Source organism: Macrobrachium nipponense, chromosome 28 (assembly GCF_015104395.2).
Source record: "Macrobrachium nipponense isolate FS-2020 chromosome 28, ASM1510439v2, whole genome shotgun sequence".
Lineage (NCBI taxonomy): Eukaryota > Metazoa > Arthropoda > Malacostraca > Decapoda > Palaemonidae > Macrobrachium > Macrobrachium nipponense.
The window spans coordinates 30,673,544-30,686,129 of record NC_087217.1 but is presented as its reverse complement, the minus strand read 5'-3'; the positions used below and the strand labels follow the sequence as shown (position 1 = coordinate 30,686,129).

Below are 12,586 nucleotides of genomic sequence, written 5' to 3'. Positions count from 1 at the left end.
TCAGAGCATTCTAAAGCATGAGGACACTGAAGGAAGAGCAGAAGCTTGACTGCTCTGCAAGTCTCTGATGAAGATACAATCCTGGAAAGACGACGATGATCTTTCGGTGCTGAAGGAGCATCAGAATTCAAGAGGCATCCGACGAAAAATGCTCTGGGTTGTCCCAGTGACTGCACAATTGGGGCTCAGGATCCTTAAGCTTCTTAACAGGCACTGACGGAGGGAGTGTCATATCTACGTACCACACGTCTCTTCAAAGGGCAAGACTTGTTCATTAAGTGCCACTGTCGCTTAGGGGGAAAGAATCCCCTGAACTAGATAAACTACGCACACCCAAAGAGAGATCTTTACAATGGCTCTCGGTTGCAACCTGGGATACGTCAACAGGTTGAACCGAGGGGGAGACTGCCCAAGGGCAGACCCTACAGACCTTGGGCTACCAGTTTGACGCCTCCCAGGTTTTGGAGAGTATGCCAGTGACTTTTGTCAAGGAGAATCAGTGGGATGAGGAGCCACCTCCTCCACTAAATCTTCACCAACACTTTACACTACAATGTGCTCTGACACATGCACTTTGTCCATGAGGACTTTCACTGGGGCACCAACTTGTTCCATGGTCTCTACCAATTAAACAAACCACAAACTGTTTGTAAAATTTACCTTCTAGACTGGCAATGGGGTTAGGATCGGAAGCATGGGAGTCAGATGCATAAGATGGAACAGTAAGAGAACTGGGAATGGGGCAAATATAATAATACAAACATGCGAATCACTAGCCAATTTCTTCAAATGAGATTCTAAGGTTTTCCACTTCTACTGTCCAAGTCACTACATTCTGAATTTCTTAAGTCAAATGAACAAATTTGTCCACAGCAATCTGTGCACAATGTGTCTATAGATTCTTTAGATAAGCATTTATTGCAGCTTTTAATGCAACACCTAAAGTAAGCCGAACTTGAGTCCAACATGGTCTCTACCAAAAAACAAAATAGTAAAAAATAGTAAAATAGTCAAAATAGTAAAAAATCGATAACCAGGTTTCTAGAGAGAACCCATCGCTAGTAAATAATGCCAAATCGGCTAACAAATGAAAATAGTTCACCAATTGTGATGACAAGCAACCACAAAAGACAAGAATTTCAAAACAAAGCTGCAGCCAACAACCACGTACTATATTCATGTCAGCTGGCAGAAACAAATTGAGCTCTTTGCTAAGTTGTTCTACTTTCCCCAAAAGTGGGCAGAGTCATTGTTACCTACTCAAAACAAAAAACTAGTGCGACCCACAAATTTCAAAATTTACCTATGTAGTTACTGGGTAAGTAACTTGAATAAAATTACCTTTTTCATATGCAAAACTATTTAATAAGTATACTAAAAAGTACCCACCCTTCCTACCCATCCACACTGCAGCAGGTTAACACTAAGCGGTCATAGCAGGTTAACACTAAGCAGAGAATGCCAGTTCCACCAATGAAGGTGCTGAAGGAACTGGATACATACTACACAGACAAGTAGAAGCTGCAAGTACTACTCCTTTACTTTTGAGATGTCAGGAAAGTGCACTACTTTGGATTTTGGCCACCACAAGAAAATGGTTATATGAAAAATTCTTTATTAATTTTTACTATTCTTAGCAAGTGAATCACTATTATGCAGGTAATATTACTAAAAGTGCTGCCTACAAACCAGAGGCTGCTAATGAGACTACCACATCACACCTATCGACTCTTGGGATTTGCCCAAAAGATTCATTCTTTAGTGAATCACATAAATAAAGGTAAGGTAAGGTTAAAAGGTGGATACATATAAAAAATGGATGGCAAAAATAATGTAGTTGGTGACTGAAGGGATGCTGCAGAGAATCTTTAGCATTACTGTATTACAGCGCACTGTTTAAGGCACTTAGCAAGTGGTACCCCTCCTAGATCTCATATAGATCACATATAGTGAATGCCCTGTATTCGCGGGGGATGCATTCCAGCCCCCCACCCCCCCGACAAATAGCTAGAATCCACGAATACTTACAACCCTTATAAAAACACTAAAAACTGCCTTATTTTGTTGGTTCAAACTCAATAAAAACCCGCTAAAAATGCTTGTACTAGGTTTTTTAAATAGTTTTATCACAAAAAGTGCATTTAATCATGAAATTTCCATGAAAATACAGTAATTTGTGGATATTTCTAAAAAAATACTGCGAATATGCAAATTTCCCATGAATAATGGGTAGATATGGTCCATAGAGAAATCCGCGAATCTTGAGAACACAAATACGGGGATCCACTGTACTCAATGTCACAGATTTTCCCATCTCCAAATATACCTTCCAAGACTGCATAAAATGCTCACTACCTCTGTCTATATTAATCAGATTTTCTCATCACCTCTAGCTAACAAAGATTGCGCACTTACCCACTTACCCATGGATTTTGATAAATGATCTAGCACAGAGAAAGAAAATTAACTAATCTTAAAAAGAAAATTTGTGTTCAGCATAAAAGCATCTCCTGAGAAACTATAAAAATGGAATTTTCATTATAAAATGAAATTTTATTGCATACTTACCGAACAATTATACAGCTGTAGGTTCCCTACGAATGGCAGACAATAGATTCAAAACTTCTGCGGTGGCGCCGCCATCGCTGATGTAGGTGACGTCATCTCCCTCCACTCGAGGGAGCTACAGGTACAACTGCCCAGGTAACATCAATTCGTTCTGCCCAGCCATCCACCTGTGGGGAGGAGGTAGGGCTTTGATTAATAATTGTTCAGTAAGTATGCAATAAAATTTCATTTTATAATGAAAATTCCATTTTTATTGCAGTGTCTTACCGAACAATTATACAGCTGATTACCCATTGCAAGGATGGGGGGCTGTGGATATAAGTTTTAATTTAAAAATAACATATGATTCTTGAAAATAAAGTATACCCAAAAGCACTGTTAGTGCCTGTTGTACCTTACCTTGTAAGAGAGAATACTGCCTCTGGTCAGTGCTCATCTTACTTAGTAGAAGGCTTGGAGTATGACCAATGGGTGCCTGTACATGGAGTGGAAGATCCTCGTAGTCATGGTGTTCACCGCTGACTCAACGAAGATACAATAAAATATTGTCCTTGCCCTGGGCTAAGACCAGAAATAACCAACATGAAAAACTGTCACCTACACCGAAATAAAAATCTTTACCCACAAAAACTAACACTAAAATGACTGGTGAGTACTCCAGGTACATTGTACCCCCAGACTTCCCTTTAACTCATCAACCTTGGTACAAGGCGAAACATAGGCTAACAGAGGGAGCAACCCCCTATGTCGTTTTTCCCAACACCATGCCAGCTACCGAAAGTCGACCGAGAGACTTACAATCTTCAAACACTGTCTCGATTTCTTTTAAATAATGCGTAGCAAACACAGATTTAGACCTCCAAAAGATACTTTGGACGATAGCGGATAGCGACAAGTTGTGTCGAAAAGCGAGGGAAGTCGCTACCGCTCGAACTTCGTGCGCTTTCACTCTCAGTAAAGGAAACACTGCGTTGTTAGCTTGAGAATGTGCTTCGACAATTAACTCTCAGAAAAAAGGAAATAGCGTTTTTTGAGAGGGGACGAGAGAGATTTTTAACAGAGCACCACAAACGATTCGACTGACCTCTAATCTCCTCCATTCTGCGGAGGTAAAATCTTAATGCCCGCACGGGACATGAGAGCCGTTCTTCTTCTTCCTGGCCTATCAAGTCTGTCAGGTTCTTGAGAACAAAGTTACGTGGCCAAGGATTAGAAGGGTTTTCATTTTTCGCGAGAAAATTGAGCTCCACGGAGCAAACTGTGTCGCCTTGAGAAAATACCACTTTTTTGTCCATCGCGTGTAGCTCGCTAACTCGTCTAGCTGATGCCAATGCAACTAAAAATAACGTCTTCTTGGTGAGATTTCTCATAGACGAAGAAAGTAACGGTTCAAAGGGAGGACCCGAAAGCCGTTTAAGAACTATATAGAGATTCCATGCTATCCAGCCCTTTGACGATTTGGAAGTCTTGAACGATTTAATTAGATTGGAAAGATCACTATTCGTGGATAGGTCTAGTTCTGTGTTTAAAAACTGAAGCCGGAATCGCTCTGTATCCTCTAATAGTCGAAGGCGCTAAACGCTTAACGTCCCTTAAGAAAAGAAGGAAATCAGCTATTTCACTCACAGATGTTTCAGAAGAAGAGACTTTAGTCTGTCTACACCATTTTCGAAACACTCCCCATTTAGACTGGTATAGCCTGTTAGAAGAATCTCTTCTGCAGTTCGCGATATCTTCTGCAGCTCGTCTCGAAAAACCTTTCGCTCTGACAAGACTCCTGACAGTCTGTATCCTGTCAGTGCCAGAGCGGATAATCCTTGGTGGAATCTTTCGAAATACGGTTGTCTGAGTAGACATCTCTTTAACGGAAAGTCTGGGGAAGTCTACGAGCAAGTCGAGGAGATCTGGGAACCATTCTTTCCTTGGCCAGAATGGAGCGACTAGTGTCAGAGAAACATTTTTGTGGAATGACACTTTGTTCAGCACCTATCTTATTAGGCCGAACGGGGAAAAGGCGTACGCTTCCAGGCCCGACCAATCCAGTAACATTGCATCGACTGACTGGAGAGCAAAACAGCGGAAGGCGGTTGTTCCTTGAGGTTGCAAAGAGGTCTACCATCGGCTTTCCCCAAAGTTTCCATAGGTCTAGGCACACCTTCGCATCGAGAGTCCATTCTAACTGCAGTACTTGATGACGGCGACTTAGTCCGTCCGCCAATACATTCATTTTCCCTTGAACAAATCGAGGGATCAGCGTAACTTGAAATTTTTCTACCCACAGAAGCAGATCTTTTGCAAGGTAGTAGAGGGTGACGGAGCGCATTCCCCCTTGTTTCCTGATGTAGGAAAGTGCTGTAGAGTTGTCTCACTGAACTGCTACCACCTGTCCCGTCACGAGATGAGAGAACACCTGAAGTCCCAGGAACACTGCTAATAGCTCCCTCATGTTGGCATGAAGAGCGCGCTGCGTTTCCGACCATTCCCCTGACGTTTCGTTCTTCCCCAACAGGGCTCCCCAACCTGCGTCAGAGGCGTCTGAAAAGAACTGAAGGGTTGGGTGGAGCAGATAAAGCGAAAGACCCTCAACCAGTCTTGGTTTTGAAAGCCACCACGCTAAGTCCTCCTTGATTTCGTCTGAAATCGAGAATACTGTCAAGTCCGGTTGCGTCTTTCTGCACCATGAGGCCTTCAGGAAGAATTGTATGGGCCTCATGTGCAGCCTTCCGAGTTAGACAAACTGTTCCACCAAAGCTAGTGTTCCTAACAGACTGGTCCAATGGTTGGCGGAACAGGACTTGCGGTCCAGGAAGTCCTGTACTACTTCCAGACACGACTGGACTCTCTTTGGTGAAAGAAAAGCCCGAAAAACTCGAGAGTTCAGAGTCTTCCCCAAATAGAGAATGCTCTGAGTCGGAATTAGCTGAGATTTCTCCTCGTTTATAAGAAGACCTAACAAGTGAGTTAATGAAAGAGTCCTCTTGAGATCCTTCATGCACTGACTTTCCGAAGAGGAGCGGAGAAGCCAGTCGTCTAGGTAGAGTGACACTCTGATGCCCAGGAGGTGTAACCACTGTCCCAGAGGAGTCAGCACTCGCGTAAATACTTGCGGTGCTGTCGAGAGGCCGAAGCAAAGGGCTCGAAACTGGTAGGTCTTGCCCATGAACACAAACCGAAGGTATTTCCTGGAGTCCTGGTGAATTAAGATGTGGAAGTATGAGTCCTGCATATCCAGGGATACCATCCAGTCCCCTTGGCAAAGGGATTCCAACACCGAACGAGTCGTTTCCATATTGAATTTGGTCTTCTGAATGAACAAATTCAGTGCGCATACATCCAGTACGGGCCTCCATCCCCCAATGACTTGGGGACTACGAATAGACGGTTGTAAAACCCCGGGGATGGTCTGTTGCTTATCTCCTCTATGACAGCCTTCTGAACAAGTCTCTCTATTTCTCGGGTTAAGGCTACAAAGTTCTCCGAGCCTGAAGAGTAGGCGGGTAATGCGATGGGAACATTGGATAGAGGCGGAGTGTCTTTGAAAGGAATGGAGTAACCAAACCGGAGAACTTGGGTCACCCAGGGCTCTGCCCCTCTGCGACTCCATTCCTCCCAAAAGAGGCTCAGTCTGCCCCCTACCGGAGCATGAAGGATTGGAGGATCACTTGGATGATTTCGTGTCGGGTTTGGTCAAGGACTTGGTCGGGTGTCGTAAATTCAATCGAGGCCTGACGGACGGCCTAGACCAACCCCCTCGAAAGGGTTTTTTCTGCAAGGGTGATTCCGAGGTGGTAGTCGTCACAGTCGAGGGTTTAACTCGCTTAGAAGACTGAGCAAGCACGTCATTAGTAGATTTCTTTTCCAGTGCGGAAAGTATCTTGGCCACTGTTTCTTCGGGAAACAGATGATCCTTGTCGAGAGGAGAAAACAAAAGGGCGGACTTCTGAGGCCAAGCGACTCCTCTCGAAACAAAAGAACACCAGAGCTGTCTTTTCTTCAGAGTCCCGAATGCAAAGAGAGAGGCCAGCTCATCGCAACCATCCCGAACTGATTTGTCGGCACATGACAAAACCCCAAGCCAGTCCAATGCCAGGTCCTCCTGGAGAGTAGGGCAGTCCTCTATTTTTGTAGCGAGGGCTCCAATTGTCCAGTCCAAGAAGCTCATAATCTCTAAAATCTTGAAAATATTCTTTACCAAATGGTCCAACTCGGGCGATGTAAAGAATATTTTAACTGCTGCAAACGCGGACCTCCTATTTGCATCCACCAGACCAGAGAAGTCCCCCTGGGAGGAGGCAGACACTCCCATTGAGGGGCTTCTCCGGTAACGTAGAACCTATACCTCTTCTTAACAAGTTTCGACGGAGGATAGGCGAAAGTTGCTTTCCAGAGCTCTCTCTTGAACTTCAACCAGTCTTCTATATCACGAAGCAAATGTTTAGCAGCCTTGGAAAGTACAAGCTTCGGGAGAAGAGGATCGAAATTCTTCCTTCTCATCAGGAAGATGGAAGCAGGCGACCTGGGAGTGGCTGCTACAAAGTAATCCGGGTACATGTCCAGAAGGTAGCGTAAAAGCTTCGAATAGCACGAGAGAGGGATAGAGTCAGCTTCTAAGTCATCCTCGTCATCCGAAGAGATAGGCGACAGAGATGGTTCTTGATTCGACTCACTGTTCTTCTTCGTACATTGTTTGCTGTTCTTCTTCGTACATTGTTTGCTTTCTTTCATCCAGTTCATCAGCTCTTGCAACTGTCGACGTAAAGGAACTAGATTCTTGTCTTCTTGAGTTGAAGTCATAGCTACTGGGGTCGTGGACTTCGACACCGGAGGTCTCGCACCAGTCGAATTATCTGTCGCATGCGAAGTCGAAGGTAAACTTTCGACAGTTTGATGAGTCGAAGATCTCGACGAACTCAGAATCGGTCGCTCCACAATCGAGTCGAAGGTGGCTGTCACTGTTGTAAGAATACGAGGCGAAGTCCATGTAGCTACGCCACACGACGGGCGAGAGCTATCTACTTCTCTGTTCCTCTTCACAGGGGGCGGAGAGAACACCTCTTCAGTTGAAAGTCTCTTCAACGGACGTGAGGCTGAAGAATCACGCCACTTACGACGTCTAACCGGCGACAAATCACTCGACTCTGTCAATAACTGGTTACCGAACGACACACCTTTCCAATGGTGTTTAGTCGAATCCTGCTGTCGCACCACAGGATCGACGGAAGAAAGCGTCTGTGGGCAAACCCCGACAGTCTCCCTTGGACCTCCAGTATGTCTTCTCCCCAAGGTGGGGGAGCGGGACAGGGACCTTCGTCTAGGAGAACTATCGGGACAAACAGCTACCCCCTCAGATTGCACTGCACTGACACTTTTCGCTTCACTAGAAGTCTTTTCTATGAAAGACTTTACAGATAAACCTAACTGCATAACCGTATTAGCTAATACATCAAATTTCTTTTCAAATTTAGACTCGAGGCTGGCAATGGTGTCAGGAGAAACTCCACGGGAAGTTGGCAAGGGAGTTACAGGAGCAGGAGTAGGAGGACTCAAGATCGGAGACATAATAAGAGGAGAAGGAGAAGGAATAGCAGCAGGTGGTTCGATAGAAGAAGCAGAAGAAGCTAAACTAGACTTACTTTCAGCTCTGAGAGCCGCCTTCCTCTTCCTATCCTTAATTATCTTCCCCGAGTGAAAAACAAAAACTTTCCACTGTTGTTCACTCCAATCCTTGCATTCATCACAAGTAGAATCTCTAGAGCACTCACAACCCCTACACTTCATGCACTTAGTGTGCGAATCATAAATTAATTTAACTAACCTAGTTTTGCACCCTCCAGCGCAAAACTTAACTACTGAAGGACTAGAGTCCGACATGATGGTAAGACCACAAAACTGCAGAAAAGAAATTCAGCTTCAATCCTACAAACACGGAGTTGAATACTTCACCGATATTCGAAAGATAATACTTCCCAACAAATGAAGAAAAAAGTCTGCACCGACCACCGATGTTCACCAGAAGCCAGAGAACGAATTGATGTTACCTGGGCAGTTGCACCTGTAGCTCCCTTGAGTGGAGGGAGATGACGTCACCTACATCAGCGATGGTGGCGCCACCGCGGAAGTTTTGAATCTATTGTCTGCCATTCGTAGGGAACCTACAGCTGTATAATTGTTCGGTAAGACACTGCAATAAAAAATGTTTTATCCAAGGAATTCCAAACTACTAATGATGCCCCTAATGAGGTTGAAAATATTATGTCACCTCCAGATAATGAATTTACGCACCAATCTAGATGAGTTACCCTTCTAAGGTTCAATTACCCTGAATCTAATGAATCTTTCCATTCTTCACAAGAGATGGATTTAGTCTGAACATTCTCCAGTTAGTACTTGATAACTTAGTGAGAAAACTGGAAAAATATAGAGCACAATAAAAGATCACAAAAACTCACCTGTAGACTTTCAAATTATCCCTAACGACTGCAATGGCATGAAGTTGCTTTGAGATGTTTTGTGCTGCCTTTAAAGCTGACACCTCATCTACCACTTCTTCGCCAACTGAAATAATGGAAATTGTTTCACATTGCTGATTTCAGTCTAAAAAGATATAAACAAATTATATATATACATATACATAACCCTTTAGTTTATAAAAATACGTCACAAAATAATTATAATTACCAAGTTCCTTAAGGGTTTCTGAGAGATTTTTTTCTTCCACAATAGCATGAGAGAGGAGATTTGTAAGTTGATATTCATCCTTTTCAGTAAAAACCTGAGGACCCCCTAATGAAACAACGTACACCATCATTGCTAAAATGTCGTCTAAAGTTACACCTCTGGTTTTCCTTGTCTTTAGTAACTGGAAAATCTGAAAGTATTCAAACTCATAGAATTATAATACTGTATCCTATGCAGTAAATAGTAATATATTATTTACTGAAATTGAAATACAGCCTAAAAAGAATGGAGACTATTTAAGGCCTACAAAATCTTATAATTCTTGAAACAATCATTCAATTATGTATTTGTGGACATATATACCAATATACGTACTTGAAAAACAAAATAACAAAATCTCCAGATGTATTTAATTTTCATAATTTTACTATATATTTTCATAAACTTGAAGTTTTTAAAGCCATATCCACATTCACTGTCAAGAATAAGAAGACTTCAGGCTTAAGATTTTAAATTTACTGCTTTTATAATTTTACATAAGTACAAAGAACATGATCTAGAAACACTAAGAGCTCTTTTCTTGTTGACTGGACCCACCCTCTGTGTCACAATGGTAAAAGATCTGTCTTTCAAACATCTGTGAGACATGCCCCAACATTGGAGGTTTTTTTTACTAGGGACAAATGAACATCTATTCTTTGCAGCATTTAGTTTGTCTAACTGACATCCTCTTTGGTTGCTCTGGCAAGGAGTGAGGTGGAAAGATTCCTTTGTCACCTAGCAGTTCAAGAGCTAATTTTGGCATCAACACCGCCTTGGAAAACTGAAATGGTTGGACTATTCTTTTCTCTCTCTCACTAACTGCATGTCAAAGTTTGCTTCCTATTCTCCAGTTGAAACATTCTTAACCAACAAATAAATATGATTACTACTGCAACATCTAATAGTACTTATCCAGAGCCTAATATGTAGCAGTATTGTTTTATTACTAGATTTTGTATACCTAGTATTGGTAGATTACCTGCTTGATTTTGATTTGTTCCCTTTGCTGCCTATTAGGATTAAACTTCTCAGGGGCTGTAAACTAAGAAAACCTTATTTCTGGGCTCAGCCTGTGTCGCTCTGTGAAATTGTTCCTTTAGCACTCATTTCTAAGGTATAAATATTGCTATGAATGCCAGAGAAAAAAGCTAGTGTGGAAATGCCAGAGTATTCTGGCTCTCTCTCCTTTATTTAAGGTGTCGGTATGGTTTCTGGGGCAAGTGAAACCACTACCAGAGGTCCTTTGCCATTTAGACTCATCCTTCTTCAATATCCCTCATCTACAGAGGAGCCTATCTAAGGCCCACTACCAGCTACCATTATGGCTAGCTCCTCTGACGTCATTCCTTGATAGCACGACCCACGCTGCACGCGTTTTTCTTTGCTGTGTTGTGTTTTTCCCTGGAATTTATCTTACCATCATCATGGAACGTCAAGCTATTGCTGCATCCAAGTTAAGTACTGCTATTAATGGTTGACACTATTTAGGAGCTGCCCTTGGCACGTTTAACCAAATTATTTAGGTTTTTTTTATGTCGGCGTCCCATGCGGCGCCGTTCCAGCGCCGCCATACTCGGCTCGCTCCCTCGTGTTACCTTGTTTCGTGTCCCATTTGGTCCCCCATACCTTTTGGGCTCAATTCTTTGTTTAGCAGTACCTTCCTATGATTATCAGTAATGCAGTTTATTGACGATTTTGTTATTTTAATCCACACGGGGGATATTGTCCGAGCACACGCTCTCGGTACGTAGCCTACGTTGTTACCTTTCAGCCCAGATGTTCATGCATGCATGTATCTTTTAGTTGTTAGGTTACTTCTTCGTTAGGCGCCCTTGTACGAAGGACCCTGGTCCTTCTCCCTTTTGTCCTCGAGCCACCCTGGCCGCCTGCCCCGCGTTTTTTCGTCACGGCATGAAGGCTAGCTGCTCGGAGTTGCCAGGCTTGCCCATCCTTCTCGATTGGCTCTGCCCAGCTTCTCCAGGACATTGCTCTTTCTCTCTCATCTCACTTTTCTTCCTTTCTCCCCGTGTTAGGATAGGTTGTTTATTTTATATGTTACATGTTCATTGAGACAGCTTCAGTTGGCCTATAGGCCTCCTTCAATCGCCTGGCCTTTTTCACCGCATATATGTTCACCCGGCCGAGAGAGTTCCAGGCGACCGCGTACATGCCACCCCGCTTCCGACCCTTCCAGTCCCTCTTCCCCCCACCTTGGGGGAGGGATGCTCGCTCACGCTGTCTCAGGCAGCCGATCCAAGCAAACCCTCCCCCTCCCCCCTCAAGGGGGATAGGGGAGGTGGCTGGAGGGCTCTCGGCGAGCTGGCCCGCTACCCTGCCGTTCTCCCCAGAGGAGTAGGGGGGAGCCCTGCTCAGCCGAGCCTCGGTTGGCCACCAGGCTCGGTGGAGCTCGGTTCTCCTCGGCTCTCGGGTCGCGTTTCCCTATCATTAGTCACCATCTCCTCCCCGCTCCGGTGGATGCAGGACCCTGGCGTAGCCAGGCCCACTTTGGTATGGTTGATTATTGTGGAGGTTCCGGCCTCCCTTAAAGGGTACGCTATGTTGCATGCATGTTCTTTTACATATAATAACATCCATTGCCTTTAGTTTAAGTTTTGTTGGCGGAGTCCTCCAACCCCGCCAGGGATCATCCCCCACCTTGTTCTAGTTTTAAGTTACCCTACGGCGGAGTTGTCAAACTCCGCCGTGTAACTTCCTTACCTGGTCTCCCCCTGCTCCACACCCGGTGCTTGTTCGGACTACTCCTTGCTCCGGCGTATGGAATAGGTGGTTATCCTGATTCAGTGATAAAATTGATCTCTGGCATCACCGGAAACACACTGTTTCAAGCTCTGTCCTACCAATCCTACCGGATGCCTCACCACAGTACATGCTAAAGAGCAGGTCGAGACTGGACCATGTTACTTATTAACACCGGAGTACTCCGGCGTCATGGCATATCACAACCACGGACCTAGTCCGGAAGGTTAGTGGTGATACTCATGTATCATTTCACTTACAGGTCACCCATTGTATGGAGGCTGGCTGCAACGCTGTCCTCCAAGACCCCTGTGGGCATGAGGTCTGCCAGACCCACTCCACCTGCGCGATCCGCCTTAACGAGTCCGTGGTATGGCACCACAAGAATTGCCTCATTTGCTACGAGCTCGTAGACCAAGTCTCCTCTGAGGTAGGTGGCGTTCTGGAGTTCACCTTTAGAATAAGTTACGGTTTAACCTAGGTTAGTCTTAAGTATTAACGTTAACCCTCTTTTTCAGGGCGTCCAAGCGGTCCAGGAGAC

At 44.3% G+C, this 12,586-nt stretch overlaps 1 protein-coding gene across 1 annotated transcript in view; it reads right to left on the bottom strand.

Moving 5' to 3' along the window:
* Positions 1-12,586, bottom strand: part of LOC135201639 (sec1 family domain-containing protein 2-like) — a 238,259-nt gene that overhangs the window by 48,748 nt on the left and 176,925 nt on the right. The window contains exons 10-11 of the mRNA XM_064230729.1: positions 9,247-9,436; positions 9,018-9,123 (exon numbers count right to left, since the gene is read on the bottom strand). Of these exons, the coding sequence (XP_064086799.1) occupies positions 9,018-9,123; positions 9,247-9,436 (296 nt within the window). The remainder of the gene's footprint in view (positions 1-9,017; positions 9,124-9,246; positions 9,437-12,586) is intronic.